We start from the raw sequence: 25,962 nt of genomic DNA on the forward strand, positions 1-25,962 counted from the left end.
TGGCACACATCCCATTCGAGGACATATGTAGAGTCACAATGTGGTCATCAGTCCACATGTTCACATCTCATTACTCCATAACTAATCAAGCCAGAGACAATGCTGGGTTTGACAGATCTGTGCCTCAGTCCACACCGCCAAGAACTACTTGTCTCCATGGGTACTGCTTAAAGTTGCTGAATGTGGAATGGACATGAGCAACATTTGAAGACGCAAAGAGTTCAGTTTTGTAGTTGGTGTTGTTTGAGAAGTGTTGCTCATTCCATACCTTAATCTGCCCTCCTTTCCCACTGTTCCGGCAATGTAGGATCCGAGGTTGAAGGGAGCAGGCGGTGCTCCTTATACCACACTCTTCAGGCATAACTCCAGAGGGTGCCAGAGCAGAGTTCCTTGTGGATACTGCTGAGGGAAAAGCTTTTGGCACCGGTGCATGTGGCATGCGCACACATCTAATGTGGAATGGACATGAGCAACACATCTTGAAGAACACCACTTATGAAACAGATTGTCTTTTTCTATAGGGTTAAATAACTTTCTATTTCTCTATGACTTTAGTCTAAAATGCAAATAATTTTTCATGTGGAATTAGATGACCCATTTCACACAGCTCTTTGGATGATATACACATCTATCTTGCATTACTCCATCTAGACTGACATTCCTCAATAACTGGATGTCGAGAGCCCCACAAATCTTCTGACATGTGGCTTATTTTTGCGGATATGGATGTGGATACAAATTTTGTATCTAGAAACTTGCAAATTTGCATATATCTGCTTTATATCCCCAAGTATCCGCATCTGCAGATGTCATTGTGGGATATTCATGACTCATTTTGTGGTTACAGATGTGCATGCAGATACAAATTTTGTATCCACTCAGGGCTCCATGTATGTCATTCCTTAACATATCCGGTATAATATAGAAGTTGTTTTCTACTGCAAGACTAGTTTTCTTGCTGGTTCTTCCCATTTACAATTATACAATGTATCCATTAGGTGTTCTGTTTTCGGGTTGTTAGATTTAATTATCTTAGTTTCTACACAGCTCTTGCAGTTAATTTTGTTCCAAGTAATATACTTCATTTTGCTTGTTAAATTTCTCTAAAAAATAATAACCATTTTCGTAATGGATAAGATAAAGTATGTAACTTTGAACAAACTTGACTGCAACCACTGTATGGAAAAGGGATAATAAAATCTAGCAACCTGAAAAAATATATAATGTGGATCAGAGCAAAACAGTTTTTCTTTCTCAGCCTTGTTCCACTAAAGCTATTTTGGGGTATTTGCTGCCACTTCTTGCAGCAAGCCATAGTACCCTTCAGGTTCATCTTTGCCCATGTCACTCTGGTCTACAACGTTGTGATATAGTTTTGTAGTTACGAATAGCTTCTGATTTTAACTTGGTATTCTGGGAATAGCCCAAGTTTTGATTGCTTCCACTTATGTCAGAGAGTATCAATCATTTCTCCAAATTATATCCATAACAGTTTCCCCACTTCCTACTTCTGTATCTTAAATCGTATTACTGTGGAGTTTCTGTTGTTTTTTGAAGTGCAGATTGTGGGGCAAATTATTGAAATATAAAATTGTGCAGTATAAGGTTCTGTAAATAAATACCTATACTTGCATACTGTGGGAAAGAAAAATAATTAGGCAGGTGTCACGGAGTGTGGGAAAGTCACCAGGCCCTGCACCCCATCTGCAGTCAGATGTCATTCTCAGCCAGCAAATAGAACAGGTTTATTCATTGACAGGGACACAGCGTATCACAGACTTGTTATTACAGGCACCAGGAGCATTTAGTACAATCCATCTTGGGGGTTACGGAGCTCTGGACCCCTCCCTGGCTTCCTCAAGCCAGCTAGGCTCCTTTCTCCCTAAACCAGCCCAAAACTTAACTCTTACACCCAGCCACTGGTCTCAGCCCTCTAGGCTGCCACACCTCCTGGGCCAAAGGTATTATCTCTATCACTAGTTCCTAGGGTCAGGAGGCCTAGGCCATTCCCTACGTGCCTTCGCTTAGGAGTCCTCACCCAAATGTAAGGGGACTGTTACCCCTTACTAAAACTCTGTGGGAGTTTTTGGTTTGCCAGCTCACAGTATCTGAAGGGGAAGAGTTCATTAGACTGACTGACCCCAGAGACAATGGAAAGCAGCCAACACTCCAGCTCAGCCTGATTGACAGGTTGGACAGGCCAGTGAGGAAGGGGAGAGGCCAGGCCCCATCCTCCCTGTGAGCTGGGATTGTTCTGGCTCTCTCTCTCTCTGAACAAACAAGCTGTGTGCAGAAGAGGTCCTGCAAAGACAGAGAGCTGAAAAGAGCAGTGCAAGCTGTATGAAGAAGTCCTGCAAAAGGAACAGAGAGCTGAGACACTGCTAAGAGGAGTGCAAGCTGTGCTGAGGGGCAGTTTTTGCAGCAGCAGAGCCAGGCATACAGAGCACAAGGAATGCAGACCCCGTGTTGAGCAGCAGACTGGCAGGGCTCAGAAAGCAAAAAGGAACAGAGAAGCAACACAAGGAGCTGGAACTGGCCAAGCAGCACAGCCTGCAGCTGGATGTGGTGAGCACCTGGGACCAGCAAAGTGTGAGGAAAGGCTCTGGACTGGGAGAGGGGTCTGGCCACTTCGAGCTTGAGACTGTGTGGTCACTACCAGAGCTAGCGTGTCCAGCCTGTAGCCCCCCCTGCAGCATATCCAGGGCCTCTAAGAAAGAGACTGTGGACTGTCCTTATACTCTGCAGGCTGCTGTTTTGATGTCCCTGTGCTACAGAGCAGGGCTGTGTTCTCATTTAACCATTCTCATTTTTTTCTTATTCTTTTCTCTTTAATCCGTTGTTGTTTAATAAATTGTATTTGCTTTGAACCTTATGAAGTGATCACTGGGTCAAGAAGGCCTGCAGTGTAAAGAGAGCACCTCGGAGTGGGGACACCCTAACTCCTGCCCCTAGTGACAACAAGGTCATGGATTAAGCCCCAGGAAACCTGGGCCCAGCCTTGTTGGGGTTTCAAGGGCTCTGCTACTCAGGAGAGTGGAGGGGGAGCCCTCAGGATCAGGGAGCCTTGGGGTAAAGGAAGTGGGAGCGGGGACTCAGATCCTTTCGCTGGTTCATTTCACCGGGGTGTATAGAAGCCAGGAAAGTTCCCCACAATAGCGGGACCATTCCCCCGCTTACACAAAGATCCCATTCCCCTCTGACACTGCATACCCACGTACACCCAGAGTCGCTACACTATAGCACAGGACAGTAGAATCATATACAATGCAAGAAATCAAACAGTGAACACAATCCCCACTATATCACATCAGTCACTAAGCTAGTGTCATGAATATTAGCTACATATCCACAGAGAAAGTCTGGGTCAAGCTAAGTGGCTTCTCTCAGCCTAGCATGTGGAAGTTCCAGGAAGTTTTTTGAGATTCAGTATGACTCAAAGTACATTTGTCAAGAGGTGGGAGGGAGTCTGAGTTTCAGAAACCACCTCCTCTTTGTTTTCTCCAGTAATCTACCATGTGGTAAGCAATGGTGCAGACCTAATATCTGTTTAGGAATCTCCCCATAACCTACACCTTGCATCATCTCTGTAGCCTTTAGGTTATATTTACTTGATATAATTTTGAAAGGAGGTTTCTAGACATTTCCAATCCTCATTCGCTTGTATGGCAGAGTAAGGGCTACCCAACCACATCCCCAATGCTTGCGAGATCAGAGTGCATACCAGTTTTTCTGTTATCTCCACTCCTAGAGCATCTGAACAGGGAGTAGACCGAGTCGTAACTTGCCCTAAATGTCTTCTTAGCTCTCCCATTCTTTAGTCAGCAGAAGTACTATATTTTGCATCCTTGAGCAGCCCCTTAATATGGGCTGAATGCAAGTAGCCAATAGCACTCTTACAAAATTCAATGAGTCTAACAGCAATCTACACTTCACATATTACCATCAATTAAATACAAACAAAAAAATCCCACAGGCTTTTCAAAAATCAAATCCCAAGACATAAAATAATAGAAAATTGAACTATCTGAAAGCAATTTGATATATATTCTTTCCATCCTTGGGGAAAAAAGATTATGCACAATATGAACTTCACTTTATGTCAAAATAAATTACTCAGTTGTCATATCTTTTCTTCCAGCAATATTGTAAAAAAGTTGTGTTTTGTCTTTCCCAACTTATCACTATTAAAGTTGATAATTACAGGGGTTGGCATCTACAGTTTTCATCTGTATTTCCACGAACTTTATCCTATTGAGTTACAAATAAAAATGTGGTAGAGCTGTCAGTCAACAGTATAGAAATTAAGTCAAACACAGCATGATTTTATGCACATCTAAGTTTCATAAATTGTTAGAATTGTAAGCCCTTTGTTCTGGCTTGATATGCAGAATTTTTTTAAGAGACACTCATCATAATATCATTGAATAATGTCCCACCTTTTTTTGCTATGAATGTGCATTGCTTGAATGAACACAAGTGAGAGTGATGCACAAAGAGAAAAGCTTTGCGTTTATTTTAAGTTCTTTAAAATGAGGAACGAATAGAACACTGTACATTTTACTATCGTGTTAATAGAGCTCTGGGAAATGCAAACTTTCATATTTTGATCATATCAGGCATGGAAATGGAAGTCACTGTGGAGGGCATGGTGGTAGGTGATGTTGTAGAGGATGATCAGTAAGGAGATCTGTGGAAAGTGTGCAGGAAATCAGTGGGAGCTCAGCTGTTGCATTCTTGAATCTAGTGAAGAAAGTTTCTGAAAATTCTGCTTTGAAGTTACCAATAGTCAGCCATGAATCAATGGATTGTATTTACTATGTTAAGGAGAAATATCAGTAAAGACAGCTAGCATAGTTTGGCCCTGATTGCGAATTTTAGGTGCTACTGCAGTACAGTTTATGACCGGGGGAGGGGAAGGACCTTCATCCTGTGGCTGTGTGTGGTTTGTCAGGGTTAGGGGCTGGTAAGCCACCAGACAATTTGTTTGTTTACCTTAGTGTCCATGGGCACGGCTGCTTGCAGCTCCCAGTAGCTGTGGTTTGCAGTTCCCAGCAGAAAAGTGGTGGCCTGACCAAAACTCTTCCCACAGTTCCCATTGGCTGGGAACTGTGAACCGCAGCCACCGGGAGCCATGTCCATGGACACTCATGTAAATAAAGTATTTAGGGGTATGTCTACACTACAGCACTAATTCGAACTAACTTAATTCGAATTAGTTCATTAGAAATAAGCTAATTCGAATTAGTGCATCCTTACCTAAAAAGTAATTCGAATTAGTGTTTTGCTAATTCAAGATAGCACGTCCACATTGAGTGGACTCTGAACCGAAGTTAAGGCTGGCCGGAACAAGTGCTGGCAGGGCATCAGGTTAGGACTTAGTGTGGAGCTGCTGCCTCAGGCTAGCCGAGGACTGTGCTTAAAGGGACCCGACCCCCACCCCGGACAGACAGTTGTCAGGATTCCCCGCTTGCTTGTCTAACTCGATGAGGGACAGCAAAGCAGTCCTGGCTTGGAGTGCCCTGAGTGCCCACACTTAGCACATCACAGCACTCGGCCATCAGCCCGGCTGCACTTGCCGCAGGCTGCCATCCGGTGGGGGTCAAACGGGGGGCTGTCAGGATCCAGGAGGCCCTGCAGGAGAGCTTCCACCCCGAAGAGCCCGTAGAGCCACCCCAGTTCTCCCTGTCGCGGGCTCGTGCCCCATTCCTCCCTCACCTCCTTTCACTTATCCCTTCCTAGCTCCCCTTCCTGATGTAAAAAATAAAGGACATGTGTGTTCAAAAATAGAAACTCTTTTTATTTAACAAAACTGGGGGAGGGGGGATTAACCTCTGGGGAGACTGGGAAGAGAAAGGGTGGAAGAGGAGAGGGGGAAACCTGGGAGGAGAGAGCTGGAAGGGGGAAGCCAGGAGAAGGAGGAGGAGGGGAAGTATCAAACTATGGTACTCCATATCTTCAGTATGTGTACAGATGTGGTCTCCTCACCTCAAAAAAAGACATTTTGGCCTTGGAGAGGGTTCCGAAAAGGGCAACTAAAATGATCCGGGGTATGGAACAGGTCCCATACGAAGAGAGGCTAAAGAGACTGGGACTTTTCAGCTTAGAAAAGAGAAGATTGAGGGGGGATATGATAGAGGTCTATAAAATCATGAGTGGTGTGGGGAGGGTGAATGAAGAAAAATTCTTCATTAGTTCCCATAATATAAGGACTAGAGGACATCAAATGAAATGAATGGGTAGCAGGCTTAAAGAAAGTTCTTCTTCACACAGCGCATAGTCAACCTGTGCAACTCCTGGCCATAGGAGGCTGTGAAGGGTAGAGCTATAACAGAGTTTTAAGAGAAGTTAGATAAATTTATGGAGGTTGGGTCCATGAAGTGCTGTTAGCCAGGGGGTAGGATTGGTGTCCCTGGCCTCTGTTTGTGGAAGGCTGGAGATGGATGGCATGAGACAAATCGCTTGGTTATTGTCTTTGGTCCATCCCCTCTGGGGTAGCTGGTGTTGGCCGCTGTCGGCAGACAGGCTACTGGGCTAGGTGGACCTTTGGTTTGACCCAGTACGGCCATTCTTATGTTTTGGGCTCAGGGTCGGGGGTCTCACTGGACCAACTTGATTCTCATGCAAACCTGCTCCTAGGTTTGCATGTGGTTTTTGGTGGCCAGGCTGGCAGCTATCCTGCCCTAGGCGGCCACTTTCCTGTGCCTAGTGCGGAGATCGTGGACGTTGGAGGTCTCCCCCCAAACCTCGATGAGGTTCATGATCTCCGCACTAGACCAGGCGGGTGCCCACCTCTTGCGGCCCCGGGCAGGCTCCTGTGAGCCGCCAGCCTGGTCCTGGGAAGAGGCGGAGGGCTGGGTGGCAGCGGGTGGCTGGCTCATGCTGTGCCAGGTGCAGGGTCTGCTGGCTGGGTGCTGGCAGGCTTGCAACTGGCACGAGCACTGTATCCAGACTGTGCCCCTTTAAGGGCTCCGGGGCCTTGAGGGGGGCAGAAGAGTTTCCCTGGTTTGGCCCAAAGTGGCCACCAGGGCAACCTGGGAAGGGCTAGCCTCCAACTAGTTCAAATTAAGTGGCTACACAGCCCTTAATTCGAACTACTTAATTCGAACTAGGTGTTAGTCCTCGTAGAATGAGGTTTACCTAGTTCAAATTAAGCGCTCCGCTAGTTCAATTTCAATTCGAACTAGCGGTTTGTATGTGTAGCCCCTATTAAAGTTAATTCAAACTAGTGGCTGTTAGTTCGAATTAACTTTGTAGTGTAGACATACCCTGGCAGCCTGCCAGAGGCTAACCCTGATGAGCTATGTTTTGCTGTGTGGTGTCAATGTACCAAAGGTTCCCCATCCTGGTTTATGATGATGATAATTTATCATAGGTGACACAGTACTGAAGCTAATTTGTCCCATTCTGACAGCTAACACTATAACATTTAACTTAATTATTTTCTGTTGTGTCGAAATGATAGAAATGTTTGTAAACTAGAGAAGCCTATGGTGGAACTGTAGAGAAAAGCTACATTGTTCAAGTACCTGTCTTAAAGTATCAGCAAAGATTTACCTGATAAAAGGAAGCAATGGAATTGGGTTTGTAGCCTCAATTTCTAAATGTCTGAGAGAACTTGAAAAGCCAACAGATTGTCATGTACTTGCCAATTTTTTAACACACTTCATTAGAAAGAACCAAATGAATCTGACATCTTATCTAGCCTGTTGACTGTTTAGCAGTGTTGAGGAGCCTTATAATAGGGCCCTATCAAATTCACAGCCATGAAGAATGCACCACAGACTGTGAAATTTGGTCTCTCCCCATGAAATCTGGTCTTTTGTTTGCTTTTACCCTATACAATACAGATTTCAAGGGTGAGATCAGGGTTCCTCAAATTTGGGGTCCGTGACCCAAAGGAAGCAGAAGGGGGGTGGGTAGCAAGTTTATTTTAGGACGGGTTGTAGTATTGCCAGGCAGCAGTTGGATGGCAGCCCAGCTCTGAAGGCAGTGCAAACATCAGCAACACAGAAATAAGGGTAGGGTACTGTAGCCAGACAGGAACCCCCCTGTAACATCCATCTTTGCTTGCCTGGAGCATGCAGGGCACACAGAGCAGTAAGCCTTGAACAGAAGGCCTGGATATGGCAGGCTGCTGTGACCGTGAATTGCTGTAAACAGAGATATGCCAATTGCTGACCAAGAGGCTGCTGAGGAGTGCCCTTGACTGAAACCCATATTGATACAACACACAGCCATCCACGGGGGGAGGAATCTCTCGCCCAGTAAAAAAATGTCCAGTACTTAAAATTTAGTTCTCTCTCTTGCAAGTGTAAATTAACTTGAAACTTGCTTGTAAGAACTGGCGCCACAAAAATGGACCAACACAATTTGGCATCTTAGATAAGAAAGAGGATACAGGCCCCTATCGGTATAAAGATGGGTCCAGCAGCACATTTACTCTGAGTGTCAATCTACCATCTATCTGCCGGTCGGGTTAGGTGTTTGACCTCCCGAGGTTCCACGGGGACGCCCACCTCGTATTCGTCTTTCCTAGGGATTGAGGGACCAGCCCTAGCTTGACCCGCTGGAGTCGAGAGGCACAGAAGGGCGTAAAAATTGTACCTGGATGTGGTCCTTTGTCTTAAGTGTACACATAGACTTAGAGCTCTTTAAAGATTAAGTTGTCACTTGGTACCATTATTTCTATTTTCTATCTTTATTTTCTTTGTAACCATTTTTAAGATCTATATTTGCTAGCAGTTAAGAAATAGAGCAGTAGCCACTGTAACCATATGATTTATAAGCTTCTTTAATAAACCTTTAACTGTTTAAGCTTTAACCTGACTCCTTCAGTTGCTGTAACAGAGCCAAGCACAATTTAAAAGAACTTCAGCTGGTCATAAGGGACAGGTACAGGAAGAGCTTGGGCGTTTTGAATCGTGTCCCTTCCACTATTTGATCTGAGGAAGTGGGTCTGGCCCACGAAAGCTCATCATCTAATAAACCATCTTGTTAGTCTTTAAAGTGCTACATTGTCCTGCATTTTGCTTTAGTTGACAGTAGCATTGTATACTTCTGGTTGATTCAATTGCTTATTTTGGGGGGTTCAAAGCCCCTGTACTCCCCTTGGGGTGTCAGGACTCTGCTTGTCACACATGCAAGAATGAACATAATACAGGAATGTGTTGATGGTCTTGGAGAGGGAGTGTGTGTGGGGGGGGGGGGGAGGGTGGAACTATTCCCTCAGTGCCTGTATTAGTCACAGTATTGTGCTGGGAGTGTTATATTGCTGAAGATGTCATTTTTAGATAAGAGGTAAAGTTAAGGTGCTGATCTCACTCTGTTATTATAGGTCACATGCAACTTTTCTTAAAAGAACAGGACTAAACAGAGTGTGCTGTCCAAATTCGCAGGAAATTGCATTTCCCTGCTGTGTGTCTATTCTTTTGCTATTTCAAATAAATACCATATTTATTTCCTGCCTAAAAAGTCCAGTAGTTTTGCTACATGCTGTTTGATCACAAAGTTTACTACGTTTCAGAGGCAGAGTAGGTGGATCACTATGTATCTTCTATAATGGTTCAAAAAGTTTGTGAATTACTTTGGGATGAATATCAATATATTGATAGAAGATACTGTATTCATAATACAGACAATACAACATTATTTGGGCCAGATTTTCAAAAGTTTATCTGTCTCAGAGTGCCGTTGATTTACGAATGTGGAAACGATAATGCACTTTTCAAAGGCCTGTTTCCTATGTGCAGTTTTGAAAATCTGAGCTAGATACTGGAGCCATAGTGCATTTTAAATATAGAATCATAGAATAATAGGACTGGAAGGGACCTCAAGAGGTCATCGAGTCCAGCCCCCAGCCCTCAAGGCAGGACCAAGCTCCGTCTACACCATCCCTGACAGATGTCTATCTAACCTGTTCTTAAATATTTCCAGAGAGGGAGATTCCACCACCTCCCTTGGCAATTTATTCCAATATTTGACCACCCTGACAGTTAGGAATTTTTTCCTAATGTTCAATCTAAACCTCCCCTGCTGCACTTTAAGCCAATTACTCCTTGTCCTGTCCTCAGAAACCAAGAGGAACAAATTTTCTCCTTCCTCCTTGTGACACCCTTTTAGATATTTGAAAACCGCTATCATGTCCCCCCTTAATCTTCTTTTGTCCAAACTAAACAAGCCCAGTTCATGAAGCCTGGCTTCATAGGTCATGTTCTCTAGACCTTTAATCATTCTTGTCGCTCTTTTCTGTACCCTTTCCAATTTCTCCACATCTTTCTTGAAATGTGGCGCCCAGAACTGGACACAGTATTCCAGCTGAGGCCTAACTAGTGCAGAGTAGAGTGGCAGAATGTAATACAAATGATTTTTAAACCTTGCTAAAAATGAATATGCTGTTACATTTGTATGTTATTTTTCTCAGTGCATTGGAATGAGTCATTACTTCGGAAAAATATGTGTGATATGTTTCCCTGTTTGAATATAGGGTGGTGGATTAGCTAACTTTTAATCATATAATTTATATTTTATACTTGTTGTATAAGCTCTGCTAAATTACCTTTCAGCTCAATGAATCAATAAATGCAGTTGAGTAGTAGTTGAGTAGTAAAGAGAATTTTTCCTCTTTTTTGTCCTTTTGTACGGTTAAAAGTATGTGATATTACTATTACTTTCACTAATCAAAAAGAAAATCTTGTGAGTTGAACCTGTGACCATACAGCTCCACCTGCTGATCAATCTGGGAATTAGCTCCACAACACTGGAAAGTCCGTCTCCTCCTCTCCCCCTCCCCCCCGTTGGTGTCCTGCCCGTAGTTACCTGCCCTTTCCAATTTTCCACCACAGTGCTCTGTCAGGTTCTGCACCCCTCCCAGACTTTAGTGCCCCCTCCACTGGTTCTTTCCCTCTCGGCAGTGCCCATGTCCATCTTCCTCCTCTCCTAGGGGACTCCGGTACTTCTACCCCCACCACTTGCGTCAGTGGCCTACTACCTCTCTTCTTCTAGCCCCTTCCTTCAGGGGCAAACTACGGTCTTATTTGGCAAGGAGGAGGGAGTGAACCCACTGCCTATTCCTACTGCTCCTATGTAGCTCTAATACCTCCTCTGGGCCCAGTATCACACCTTCAGCCTGGTAGAGGGCTAGGCCAGAGCTTCCCTGTAATAAAGAAGCCCTCATCTCTCCAAAGCTGGAGAGAGACTGAGTCCCCTTTGCTTTTCTACCCTTTTTATTCAGGCCAGCTGAGCCTTGGTTGGCTTCCTTCAGCCTCTTTCTGAATGTCCTCTGGCCCCATCCCTCTAGAAGAGCTATTTGTGCAGCAACCATCCCATCACACTGCTACACGTTTGACAGCAGTCCAGATATGACTTGCTTCAATTACGTAAATGTATTCTGGTTATTTAGCATTCAGTGATCACACTGATATTGCTACCATTTTAAAAGGTTCTATATGTTTATGAGAGTTCCCTATGTTTAAAATGTGGAACATCCCTGGATTCGATCGTTTCTGTAAAGATCAAAGAAATATTTCGTGCTTGATTGATGAAAACACCATCAGATGAATCTTAGAACGGCAACATTGTTTTAAAGTTTGAAAATAAAGCATTTTTACTTTATTTTACAGGCTGACCCAAAAGAGCTGATTAAGATGGTTACAAAACATGTTACGCAGTGTGGCCATGCAGACTGGCCTGAAGAAATAGCAGCTTTGATTAAGCAGCTGTACTACTACAATGAACGACTATTGGATTTCACTCAGGCTCAAATCCTTCAAGGCCTCGGCAAAGGAGTAGATGTTCAGAGGTTTACAGCAGATAGCCAGTACAAAAGAGAAACTATATTGGGTTTGGCGGAGTAAGTAATGTCCTTATATGTTTTTTGTTTTGTTCAAGTGGTAGTATTTAAAAACAAGGCAATACATTTTTAGTAACACTGTCTTTTAGAAGGACTTATTAGTTATCACTTACTTTGTAGGTTTATTTTGCAATAAATGGGCTCTTTTTCCTTCAACTACTCTAGTCAGATGAAGAGCCAGCCAAGTAGATCAGTAAGTGCAGATGCTAAGAATACTCTTTCTGGTCCACTGCCTTTTATCTTTGTGCTTTAGTTACTGAAGTTACTGTCCCTTAAAACAGATGCCCTAAAAGGGGAAAGAATTCTGAACCACACAAAAACATAATGTCTTCTACTATTGAATTTAAATATATTCTAGATAAACCCTGTTTTAATGTTGATCATTTAGTTAGAGCATACTTATATTGCAAAATGTATAAACTTTCTTTTTCACACATCTGATAGAATGTACTTAAATATCATCCTCATACCGTTGACTAAAGACCCATCTTTTTTAAGATTTACCATACAGTTTTCCTATTGAATTGTAATTCCAATGTCCAGAATCCCTTAATTCTAGCATTGAAATTCTCTAAAACACGCTGTAAAGCTCCTCCTAAGACTTGATTCATAAAGAAATGATGATGCTGAGCATCAAAAACACTTAACTTATAGGTGCCTAGAAAAATCACTGGGATTACCAAAGTCTGAGTTAGGTGCCTAGGCTCCCTCTATAAAGAATGGGGAGATATAAGCACCTTAGAATGAAATTGACAAAATCCAATAAGTGAGGCAGCTCCTTGCCTAAGTAGACTACAGGAGATGCCAAACTAAGGAGTCTTTTGCTAAGACCCTTCCCTTTTGGAGGTAAGTACTTAAATACAGGCTACAGGGACTTTCTTTCCTCTGCTTGGGATTCTCATCTCCAAACCTTGTCTTAGCATTTGGCGCCTATACCATTTTAAGCAAGGAGCATGGAATGGGGGAGTTTTTAACCCAGTGGTTCATGTACTAACCAGAGATGTGGGAGATGCTCTGTTTAGAACATGTTCTACCTGAGGAGGGAAGAAGGGATTTGAACTGGAACTTGCCATCTTTGAGGTGAATCCCTTCACCACTGTACTACGGGCTATTCTGCAGTAGTGCTTTTCTCATGTAGTGAGAAAAGTACTATTTATATTTTATACTTGTTGTTTAAGGTCTGCTAAATTACCTTTCAGCTCAATGAATCAATAAATGCAGTTGAGTAGTAGTTGAGTAGTAAAGAGAATTTTTCCTCTTTTCCTTTTTTTTGTGCTTTTGTACGGTTAAAAGTATGTGATATACTATTACTTTCACTAATCAAAAAGAAAATCTTTTGAAAAGTGCTATTCCACTATGGATAAATAATTTTTTTTAAAAAATTGGAGTGGTGACTGGACCCCTGGTCTTCCACCTCCCAAGGGAGGGGGGTCTAACCACCAAACCAGAGAATTAGTTTGATACTTGTTCTCTCTGGCTCAATATTGAATTTGCTCCACAGTGGATAAATTAATGAAAGAATGATTTGGGGCCAGAGGGTGAGAGGAAGAGAGACATTGAGAAAATGGTTAGAAAAGTCTCCTGGGAGGTGGGGGATCCAGCTTCTTGTGCCAATGATGTTTTAAATATTATTTATCCATAATGTGAGGGCTGCAAAGCAACAATACTTCTTCTAGTGGATTTTTCTTAGGCCTTTTTTTTCCCTAAACGTCTTAGTGTGACCAGTTTCGTTTTTTCTTGCTGTGTTTTATGGTTCTCTCCTGACAAGAACACTTGAAGAAAATGTGTACAAGATTGCTCTTTCCTTGGCTCACCGTTACAGCGTTCCACTTTGGGAAGTGTACATGACACATCTTGAATTTCTGTTCACTGATAGTGGGTAAGTGTTGAGGCTCGTCTGAATTAATTTGCAGTTCTGTTCCGTTGAGGTATGATCTATTCCAAAAGAATTCTTATGGCAAAAGGAAGCAGCTTTTGTTTACCATATTTGCTTTACTTTCAGATGGCATGCTTCACATTTTCCATTCATTTACATTTGAATTAGGTCTTCCTTAACAACCCATAAGGAACAATAGATGACATGGGGGTTAAAAGGCTTTGAAGGCTTCCTGAGCCTTCTGCACCTTTACTGTTTTTCTTATTCAGTCTTTTGGGCTTCGAATCAATGTACATTCCTACAAATTCTTCAATGTTTAGACCTCTGTTTTCACTGAGCCCTGACATCTCTGAATTCAGGGCACTTCTTCTGATGCCTTAGCTTTTAAAAATGGTCTTATGATATGGATTTACTTTTTTTCTGAAGCAGTGTCAACTCACTAATGGCTGAGGCATTCAGTATTTTATAGAATTTTGAAAACAATGTTATTTTCTTCAAGCAGTTTCAAAAGATGCTTTTCAAACCTCAAATGTGTGTGAAGGATGAAGTTGGACCTTGTGGGGGTCATCAGTTACCACATTCATTGCATGTATTGTTAACAGTAGAAAAAGATTTTTAAAAGATTAAAATTAGGAGAAAATGTAACATAGAAGAATGTTGCTGTCATGTCTATGCATCTAATGTTACTAAATGCAAATGTCTGAATTATTGGAGAAACAGGGGTTCAGTTTGAACTAATGTGTCCCAGCGCGCACTGTCACTTTCGAAACAGCTGTTGATCAGAGTAACGCGCTGGCGAGATCATGCTAATGAAGCGTGGGATATTTAAATCCCCGCTTCATGGACTATTTTGAATGCCTATATTTGCATCCCTAGTTTGAACTCGGGTGCAAGTATAGACATACCCTAAGAGGCTACGTTAATTGTCCTTATAACTGATTCGGATGGCAGCGTGTCAAGCTCTCAGTATAAATTCAGCACAAAGTCAGTAAACCCAGAGCAATTCTAATCTGTTGTTGAGAAAGTCACAACTAAACCAGTTTCAGTATTAAAAATGTTATTTAAACTTGAAATAATTAATGTAACCATAGCCTTAAGTAGCACTTGTACCCCTTTTAACATTAATTATTAATTAAAATGAATGAAAAAGTTATTGTATTTTATAAAACATGAAACATAAGAGATAAAACCACTTACGTAGTGGAGAGGTCTGAAGATGCTGTGACAATCTGAACTTTTATTTCTTAAAAACAGTAGGAGAAAAAAGCCATCTGGTAAATTCCATCATGTCCCTATATTATTTATTTTAAAGAAATAAATGACACACAAAGTGTAGTATCCTGGACCCATTGAAGTAAATGGCAAAGATTCCACTGACTTCACTGGGGCTGGAATCTCACCTCAGGCTTCTCCTATTTTATTCATTCTGTCATCTGTGAATTAGTATTTGTGGAAGGCTGTAATAAGTGGAATGCAAAATAAGGTCCTTTTCCCCCCCAATGAAATTCAAAAGTGTATCCTTTAAAAAAAAAAAAAAAAAGGATAATCATATAGCACCCTGCAGAACATGCTTTAGTTGCACAATAATCTTATTTTAAGGATGATTGAATTAAAGCATGTGTCCATTACAGGATAAATCACTCTAGGGATTATTGTATTAAGAATGCATGCCTAGTTGTCATTAATGTTGAAATGAAATATGTTTATTCTAAGAGTTACTCATTGTTAGACAAATATGCAGTATTTGTATAATCCACTTTATGGACCATATCTAAAATGAAACATTTTATATCAGTAATCATTGATTACCAGATAACAGTAATGATCATATTTTGTTTTATTATGCTATGTCAGAATTTGTAGTGATAACTGCTTCTTCCTCTAAAAGGAAGGACTATTGATCGCAGAGGTCTATGAAACATGTTGGCACATTGTAATTTAGTGAAATGCTGGTTTCAATATTTATCATGTGTCAGTAAATGTATTCTAATATCTGTCTTCACAAGGTCATTAAAAAGTGCAGAATAGGGGAGGTTTAAGTGTGGGTCCAAACTGAGGAAATAGCTTAAACTTTGGCTGTGGTGAGAGAGGGGGGAAAACCCTTTTTATTGTTTTCATTAGCATTGCAGAGCCTATACAGCTATGAAGAAAGAAATAATAACATTGTCCTAAGCATCATTGTCTAAATTGTCAATTGTTCCATGTGTCAAATCTTTTTTTACAATAAAAGGTACTATTTTAATTCCAACTGAAACAAGATTGAGGCCAGGTCTACACTGCAGGGGGAAGGCCAGCTTAAGGTACAAAACTCCAGGTACGTAAATAATGTAGCTGGAGTCGACATATCTTATGCTGAGCTTGGCGCCATCTCACAGCAGGAGGTTGACTGCAGAAACGCTTCCGTCAACTTCCCTTACTCCTCGTGACAGTGAGGCATACTGGTGCTGACAGAGGCATCCTCAGCATTTGATTTAGTACTAGAACCACTAAATTGAACCTGAGAAAATTGATCGCCAGAGGATCGATTCTCTAGTAAGTGGAAATGTGGCCTGAGTTTGCAGTTCTTAGAGTGAGAAACATCGTTGGAAACAGGGCATATTCTGTTTGAAATCATAGGTAAATATAAAACATCTCAGGCTATGTCTACACTGCAAGGTTTTTGTGCAAAAACCTGCGGAGCATCCACACCTCAAATGCCCTTTTGCGCAAGTAAATCAGCCGTAAAACAGCAGAACAGAGGGCTTTCGCCAGTGTAGGTAAACCTCTTTCTACGAGGCATCACTCCCTTTTGTGCTACAGCTATTGCGCAAAAAGGCAAGTGTGGACGTTCCAGAGGGGTTTCTTGCTTTTCCTATGGGGAAAAAGCACAGGTGCTCTGATGGCCATTCTGGAAATGGCTATCAGAGCTTTCTTGCGCAAGAGCATCCATGCAGTGTGGACGCTCTATTGTGCAAAAGCACATTGCTTTTGCAATGCGCTTTGCGGTGTGGATGAGTTTTTGCACAAGAACTCTTCCGCAAAAGATTTCTTGCGCAAAAAGCTTGCGGTGTAGATGTAGCCCCTATGTTGCTTTTATAGAGGCAATATTAACGATATAACTCCATTCAATAAAAAAGAACAGATAAGAAAACAATAGACTTACTGGGAATGTCATTGTGCATTAAAAACTTCAAATTTGTGCTTGTCAAACTTGTATCTTCAGCACATTCTAGACATTTTAATTTTTTATTTTAATTCTGTATCTAACACTATTTAATTGTTCTTATCTGCACTGGACTAGCTCAAAAGACTGCTGCCCTTCCTGGTGTTCTAAGCTTCATTTTCATTATTAATTAAATTTAGTGATTATTTACTGATAGATAGCAGATGTGGAAGGTCATTCTACAGAGTAGGTACAGAATGGGTGATACTGCAGCTTTCCTCATCCTTCCCAGAGATGTGTCTCAGGCTACATCTAGATTACAGGCTTCTGTCGGAAGAAGCTGTGTGCAGCACTCCTCTGTCTGTGAGGGGTTGTGCCTATGACCTTGTGTCTATCCTGCTTGACCCAGGCCACCCCCTCCACCTCCGTGGCAGGACGTATGTGGCCTCCCCGAGCCTGGCGGCAGGATCCCACCCATGCTCGGGCGGCCTGCTGCATCCGTGTGTCGTACACAGATGCTGCACGGGGTTGCACATGCACAGACCGCAGCATGATGTCCAGCCCGAGCGATGCTTGCTCCCTGCCTCATCTGTGCCCACACTTCCCCTTTCTCCATGTGTGACAAAGTGAGATCACTCACCTGAAGATCCCTCCCTGGCATCCAAGGAGGCCTGGGAGACGTCCTGGATCACTGGCACCGCCTTGAGGTACAGGGTGATGGTGCCTGTCTCTTAAATAATTGAGATCACTTTTTTACTCGGAATACTACGTGAAATAATATTCAACTTTTGTGTTTGAACAAAAAAAAAATGAGTTACTTCTTGTATTGTAAGGTATACAATACATATTTCATTTACATGAGTGTCAGTCTTTTAAAGCAATATTCGTTTTATACACAGTTTATCTACTGGAGAAATAGAAGGCAGAGCACAAAGTCTTGGTCTCTTTGAAACGTTGAAAACCAACCCTGAAGCCCTATATGAACACCTGGCCAAATACGTTTACCCGGGTATTGAAGGCATGGATCACCAGCGTTTGCTTTATTATTTTACTCTTCTCCAAAACTGTGGTTGTTCAGAGTTTGTAAAGCATGCTGTCAAACCTGAAACTCATATACAGCTGCTGAAAAAATTTAAGGCCATTGCACCAGGTATGAATTTTATTGGTTTTTACTTTATATCTGTAGTTAGTTATCACATTTATTCCATTTTCTGAGTAGTGACAAGGTCACACTTTCTAGTTTCAAATCATCAGATTCTCTTTTATAAGCAAATCAGGTAGATGCAGGAGCACTATAGGTTTCTTATGCCTCAGAGGCAAATTAACCTTTTTGGTTTATTGCATGTTTAGATTAGTTTTTCATGGCAAGCTACAGAAAAATGCACTGAAGGAAATAATTATGAACAGTGTTTTGATATTTTAGTTGAGTAAATATTTTAGCTTATAAAATGGTATATAAGTATTTAAATGTATCTTTGTATCATTAAAATGAAATTCTCCATTCTGCACAATAGCCTTACTCTTGATTGGTACTCTTTTTGTATGCCTGTATGTTTATACCTGCCTCTGGAATTTCCACTACATGCATCTGACGAAATGGGTCTTTGCCCTCGAAAGCTTATGCTCCAATATATCTGTTAGTCTACAAGGTGCCACAGGACTCTTCATCGCTTTTGCAGATTCAGACTAACATGGCTACCCCTCTGATACTTGACACCATGAGTGTATGAAGAGTATTAAAAAAACAAAAACAAGCACTTTTTCCGCTCTTGACAGAAACATAGTTTATGTAAAATGTGCTCTTCTTAAACTGCCTGAAATGCAGATTGTGTATTGGTATACCTTTCAAAAATCTTAATTATTTTTATATATATATAACATATTTTTTCTTTTAAAAGTTTATTATTTTAATAAAGTTGTTAATTTTAATATTACTTTTTTCTTAGAGAGATAGCTTTAACTATTATTTTTTTTCAATCAAGTCTAGCAACTGGCATTTATGTAATTATATTTTTAAACAGGGGCTAGTAGCATCCCCATTATTAAAGTTGCCTGTCACTTCCCGTTATAAATCATAAATGATCTGGAGAAAGGGGTAAGCAGTGAGGTAGTAAAGTTTGCCGATGATACAAAACTGTTTAGGATAGTCAAGACAGAAGCAGACTGTGAGAGACTCCAAGAAGATCTCACCAAACTGAGTGATTGGGCAACAAAATGGCAAATTAAATTTAATGTGGATAAGTGTAAAGTAATGCACATCAGGGAAAATAACCCCAACTACACGTACAGTTTGATGGGGGCTAATTTGGCTACGACAAATCAGGAAAGAGATCTTGGAGTTATCGTGGACAGTTCTCTGAAAACTTCCACGCAGTGTGCAGCGGCGGTCAAAAAGGCAAATAGGATGCTAGGAATTGTTAGGAAATGGATAGAAAATAAGACCCAGAATATCTTACTGCCCCTGTATAAAACTATGGTACGCCCACATCTTGAATACTGTGTACAGATGTGGTCTCCTCACCCCAAAAAAGATATTCTGGCCTTGGAAAGGGTTCAGAAAAGGGCAACTAAAATGATTAGGGGTTTGGAACGGGTCCCATATGAGGAGAGGTTAAAGCGACTGGGACTTTTCAGTTTAGAATAGAGGAGACTGAGGGCGGATATGATAGAGGTATATAAAATCATGAGTGGTGTGGAGAGGGCCGATAAAGAAAAGTTATTTATTAGTTCCCTAAATAGAAGAACTAGAGGACACCAAATGAAATTAATGGGTAGCAGGTTTAAAACTAATAAAAGAAAGTTCTTCTTCACACAGCATGTAGTCAACCTGTGGAACTCCTTGCCAGAGGAGGCTGTGAAGGCTAGGACTATAATAGAGTTTAAAGAGAAGCTAGATAATTTCATGGAGGTTAGGTCCATAAAAGGCTATTAGCCAGAGGGATAAAATGGTGTCTTTGGCCTCTGTTTGTCAGAGGCTGGAGAGAGATGGCAGGAGACAAATCGCTTGATCATTGTCTCCTCTCTGGGGCACCTGGTGCTGGCCACTGTTGGCAGACAGGATACTGGGCTTAGAAGGACCTTTGGTCTGACTCAGTACGGCCGTTCTTATGTTCTTATGTTATAAGACCCTGATTTCTGTTTGTGTATAATTTTGCCAAATTTTAATCTTTTGTACTGAATCTTAATGTGGTAGATGTCTACCTGAAGCAGAATGTTTTCAGTAAACATTTTAGTACACAGTCTTGTTCTGTTCTGGGAATGAATGAGCGTTCCATAGTAAATGAGGTATTGTTTTAAGATCGCTGTCTCATTTGTTGCAGAATTTGGAAGGTGCATTGAGAATAATACAGAGGATTGCAGGAAGAGAAAGGACTGTCTCATGGTTAAATCAGTCAAATGCTGCATGGGATAATTGGATTCTGTCCCAGCTATTTCTACATAGTTCCTATGCGAAGCTAAGCAAAACACTTAAACTAAACTTTCCAGAGGTTGCTACTGATTATTTGCCATTCGATCCAGATATGTGATTATTCCTCTTTACTCGGATCTGGTTAGGCCTGATGTGGAGTATTGTGTCCAGTTCGCAGCCCCCAATTACAGGAAAGATGTGGATGTGTTGGAGAGGGTCCAGCAGAGGGTAACCAAAATGATTAGGGGTCTGGAGCATATGACCTACGAGGAGAGGCTGAGGGAGTTGGGTCTATTGATAGCAGCCTTCAACTTCCTGATAGCAGCCTTCAAACTCTATTGAAGAGTGAGGGGGGATTTGATAGCAGCCTTCAACTTCCTGAGGGGAGGTTCCAAAGAGACTGGAGAAAGGCTGTTCTCAGTAGTGACAGATGGCAGAACAAGGAAGAATGGTCTCAAGTTGCGGTGGGAGAGGTCCAGGTTGGATATTAGGAAAAACTATTTCACTAGGAGGGTGGTGAAGCACTGGAATGGGTTACCTAGGGAAGTAGTGGAGTCTCCACCCCTAGAGGTGTTTAAGTCTTGGCTTGGCAAACCCCTGGCTGGGTTGATTTAATTGGGATTGGTCCTGTCTTGAGCAGGGGGCTGGACTCGATGACCTTCTAAGGTCTCTTCCAGCTCTATGATTCTGTGATTTGTGTTTCTCATTTTCTCAGTGCCCCACTTGATCCCACAAAGTCTGATTTCTGGAAGTGTTTAGTCTTCACAGCTGCAGTCAATGTTTTGAATCCAGAAAGTGCTTTATAATGATAAGGACTCTTTAAAACAACTGATTAGGTCCAAAGGCTTCTCAAGTTGAGCACCGAAAATTAGTGTATTATTTGACCTTAATCTTTGTGCCTTAGCCTCCCAGTTGAAATATAGAGATAGTAATACTTCCGTATTGCACAGAAGTGTTGCGAAGATGGATTGATTAATTAAACACTGAGATGCTATAGTAATGCAGACCATAGGAAAAACCATGAGGATATTAATAATTCTGTCCTTATAGCAGGGTCTGAACAGTATGCTGTAAATTAAGGCCTGGGGCTACACATTGAACTATGAGGACAAAAGAGAGTACTGAATGCTGCTTATTCAGTGTGATCATGGTCTGTCTGTGCATTGAATGAGGCAGTAGTCTTGGAAAAATTAGCATGTAGTCATGAAATTAAAATCTGTCGTCATAAATACACAGGAAGGAGATGACTTAAAAGTGTACAAAGAGCCTTAATTGTGGTATTTCCTAACTTGAGTTTTTCCATCAGCAGTATCCATAAGGAAATACCTCTAGTGACCCCTGGAGTAGTATGCCCATGGTGCAGTATAAATGGCGCTTACTATTCTCTATAACAATGTTTCTTAAACTGTATTCCGTGGCACTCTTGTGCCGCGAGCCAGTAGAAGGTGTGCCACGGAGAACAACAGAGTTCAAAATGGCTGCCCTTAAGGGGGCAAGCGACCTTTTTTCCTCAATAACTCCCCTTCCCCCACCCGACCTTTTTGGGAGGAGGGGGGTCAATATCACCCCCCCCTTTTTTTCTCAACAAAAAAATCATTGGTGTTCTTCATTTAAAAAAAACAAAACAATTAGTGTTTGGCATTGCTCTATAAACCTTGATTCCTTCTTGCTGCCTGCGAAAGTGCATCAGAACTGTTGTGTTTCAGACAGCTTATTTTTCGCTATGAAAGCAGTTACTTTTATGTAGATAGTTATCTTAGTAGTGTTAGTCAACTAAGTATCTTGGTTGGGACTTGGTTTAGGGATGGGGCATGCTCCGGTCTCCAGGTTTTAAGCCATATTTAGGGTACAAGCGCCCAAACCCAGGTGATAACCTGCAGAGTGGCTACCTGACATGCTTGGGTGAGGGACAGATTAGTGATAAGCATTGCATTTGCAAGTCATTCAAGCAGCAGATGAAAAAAGAAAGGGACATTCACCTCATGGTTTTCCTAATGCAGTCAGCACTAGCCCTGGCATTAATGATGCTAAGAGGCAGGTAATGGACTAATCTTATGGTCGATACAATTTGTATTTACCATACAATTAGTCAGTAAGGGAAGGTCTCTGTCCTGTCAGTCCAGGAGCTACCCCCATTGCAGCTCACAGTTTAAATGTAGTAGGAGCAGGGCATGCAGGTCCTGGACTGCCATGAGCTGGGACCGAGTACTTTTATCTCATGTTGGTTCGGGACTGCTGCAACTCTTCATTTTAAACGTAGTAGGAGCTGGGTGGCTCATGCTCTTACTACATTTAAAATGCAGAGGTGCAGGGGTCCAGACTGGAATGATCCAGGACTGCTCGAACTTGGCTTGCACCGTGTCCAGCAGCCCCTGTTTACAGTGGCCCGAGCTGGCTGGGCAGAAGCTGCTCCAGCAGCAGCCTCTGCCCACCGCCAACCCAGGCCGCCGCAGCTAGGGGCTGCTGCCTCTAATAGAGGCAGCAGCACTGGGGAGGGCAGGCAGCACTGGCGAGACAGTGCTGGGAGGAACCCGCTATTAAACCGGCTCCCTCAACACTGGCTCCTGTTTCCCCAGCCCCGTCCTCTTGCTGTCTCTCATACAGATGCAGTAAGGCGGGGGGAAGCAAGTAGTTGTAGTTGAGTACTTGACTCAACTACTCACTCACATTGCCTACCTGTCAGTGGAGATCAGGTGGAATTTGGCATCGTGTGCTGTGATCTCAGTGTGGAGGCCCTACTGTACTGGATCCCCGGATACCAAGGAGGAAGCCTCGGATTCCAACATTGAGCAAGAGCCCCTGCCTACCAGCATAGGCAGTACTGCCCCCTTCTGTGATGCTGCACCCACAAGGATGGCCACAAGAGTAGTGGCCCGTGCCCTGGTTTCCCTGGGATCCATGGGGGTTCACTCAACCCGCTCAGCCAACACGCTTGACTGTGGGGATCTTAGAATGGCCCTGAAGCTCTCCCTGCCCCCAAGCAATGAGCCCCTGAGAAAGATCGGGCTCCATTCCAGGACACCCCGGTCTGCCCTGCAGGAGAGGAGACAGATGTTGCACACCGGCATCCGCCTCAACCTCCCTATGAGAAGCCATTGCAAGCTGTTTGTACCTAATACCACAAGAAGATGTCACGGCATTTCAAGAGCTCCTGATCTCAATCTGGCACTCCAGGCGGAGGAGCTTGCGGAGCCAGTGGATGCTCTATTCAATGTTATGAGCTCCCCAGCACCTGCTTGGCGGTCCGTACCTTTGCATGAAGAGCCTGAGAAATCACCATGGCTATAAAGCAGAACCCCATGTCTGTCCTGCCCATCTCCAAAGGAAGTATTTTGTCCTGGCTAGGGACCATAACTACCTCTACACCCACCCAGCTCCAAACTCCCTCCTGTTGGAGGCATCAGCTAGGAGAGGCAGGGATAGCTGGAAGAAACGCCTAAGGACAAAATCTCTAAGAAACTAGACTCATTTGGATGAAAGGTTCATTCCTCATTCAGTTTACAAGTATGGGTGGCTAACCACTGAGCCGTTCCTGGCCATTACGACTTCAGCATGTGGAGAACCATGACTAAGTTCAAGGAGACACTCTCAGATGATTCCAGAAAGGAGTTCAAAGCTCTCCTGAAAGAGGGAGCAGTGGCAGCCAGAGTGACCCCGCAGATGGCTTTTGATGCAGCAGATTTGGATGCTCACATAATGGCATTTGCCATTAGTATGCATTGGGCATCTTCACTACTTCTCTAAGGTCTGTCATCAGAGGTGCAACAATCTCTACAAGACTTCCCATTCAACGGCCATGCTCTGTTTGCTGAACAGACAGATTCAAAGATACCTGGGCTTAAGAATTCTCCAAGTATGCTTAAAACCCTGGGGTTGTATGTTCCCACTCCTACTCGAAAGTGGTTCAAGCCTTTGTACCCCACCAGTCAGGGTAGCCAGCCCTACTAGGAGCCCCTTGCTAAGAAGAGCTAGTCCTGCAAGTACTGGCCAAGTTAGTCATCAGCTCTAGCCCATTCAGGCTCAAGCCTAATCCGAAAGGCCATCTAAGACCTGAGAGTTCTCCGTGTGTACCTTCACAAGCTCAAGTTTTGCATGGTCTCCCATTGCACACTGTCAGTATGAATCCACCCGAAGTTAGAATTCACTTTGTCTAGAAAAAATATGGCGATGATAGTTCTGTCAGTGTTCTTTCAGTCCTTGACTTTTGTGCATAGGATTCCAATGACACTCATAGCCGTTGAGTAGATGCAACTTTAATAACCACTTCTGTTTTTTCTCTTTCTGCCAATAGATCTCAATTACAAAAAACTAACAGATGAAAATGTGAACCCTCTGGGGGTATTGCAGCCCATCCTTACAAGTCAGAACGTCTTATCCATTTCCAGACTTGCTCCCAAAATCCCTGAGAGAGATGGTACTATGCTCTCACCAAGCTCTGTTTACACCACCTGGTTACAGAAACTCTTCTGGAATGGTGATCACCAGCTCATTAAAAAAATGCCAGAAACAATCCCAGAATGGTTAAGCGCATATGGTACATGTGCAAAGTACTTTGATAGACTCTGCCCAGGAGATATTGTCACTTTCATTGATGACATTACGTTTTCTTCAAAGGCTGTCACCAAGGTAAATATAATATCTTTTACAAAATAATAGCAAGTTTGGTTAAGCTCTTTTGATAAAGTTTCATTTGAGTAGTTTATATCTTTCATTTCCATCTCTTTTTCTTCTAGGGAAATGTTGAATTAATGCACTTATATTAATAGGCAACAAACAAAAACCCAAACCTTCATTTTCATGTACAGAATTGCTACTGTGGGGGAAAAAAAGTGTTTTAATGTTACATTTTTATCCATCTAAAATGATTACATGTAAAGGCCTCATTTTTTAAAAAAATATGATGGGGTAGCCTGGCCCTTTTAAATGTATTGCCACAATAGGAACACACTTTTATTAGGACTGTTAAAGTTATCATTATTAGTTAGAGGCTGAGGGTACATCTAGACTACATGCCTCTGGCGACAGAGGCATGTAGATTAGACTACCCGGCATAGGAAAATGAAGCGGCGATTTAAATAATCGCTGCTTCATTTAAATTTACATGGCTGCTGCGCTGAGCCGATCAGCTGTTTGTCGGCTCAGCGCAGTAGTCTGGACGTTCCGCGGTCGACATCAAAGGCATTTGTCGACCTCCCAGGTATGCCTCATCCCAGGAGGTTAAGCGTTTGTAAACCAATAAATATTTTCCCAGTTTGTTCTTAAGCTGCATGTGGCATAAATATTAGCTAAGGCATTGTTAGACCATGTGCTGTACTTAAACTTTTGCAATATTTGTTTTAAAAATATATAGTTTACTTTTTTATGATTTTTAAAAAATTTTTGCACCAATGTACCAGTTTGTTTTTAATAGTAATTTTTACTTCTATTTGTTTTGTACCCTTAAGACACTATACAAGTGTAAACAGAGACACTAAGCTTTGTTCCTTTGGGCTCGACCCTCATATGATCATGATTGCAATATAGTGGAGCCCATCTCATCTTTTACATTTGCCAGGGCCATCTTTTTACATTTCTGTCCCCATTTTTAGGCACTGTGAAAGTGCTTGCAGTCTGTTACTTAACAACAGGGGACGGTGCTCCTTTCTTTTCCTGGATTTCAACCGCTTTTTCCAATTTCTTATTTTCCT

The 25,962-nt window shown here is 42.4% G+C and overlaps 1 protein-coding gene across 5 annotated transcripts in view; it reads left to right on the forward strand.

Annotated features, from left to right (window-relative positions):
• Window positions 1-25,962, forward strand: part of NBAS (NBAS subunit of NRZ tethering complex) — a 338,668-nt gene that overhangs the window by 205,183 nt on the left and 107,523 nt on the right. For all 5 annotated transcript variants that reach the window (XM_075923472.1, XM_075923475.1, XM_075923474.1 and 2 more), the window contains 4 exons: window positions 11,619-11,848; window positions 13,617-13,727; window positions 17,766-18,016; window positions 24,567-24,901. In XM_075923472.1, coding sequence (XP_075779587.1) covers window positions 11,619-11,848; window positions 13,617-13,727; window positions 17,766-18,016; window positions 24,567-24,901 — 927 coding nt within the window. The remainder of the gene's footprint in view (window positions 1-11,618; window positions 11,849-13,616; window positions 13,728-17,765; window positions 18,017-24,566; window positions 24,902-25,962) is intronic.

This window comes from Pelodiscus sinensis, chromosome 3 (assembly GCF_049634645.1).
Source record: "Pelodiscus sinensis isolate JC-2024 chromosome 3, ASM4963464v1, whole genome shotgun sequence".
NCBI lineage: Eukaryota > Metazoa > Chordata > Testudines > Trionychidae > Pelodiscus > Pelodiscus sinensis.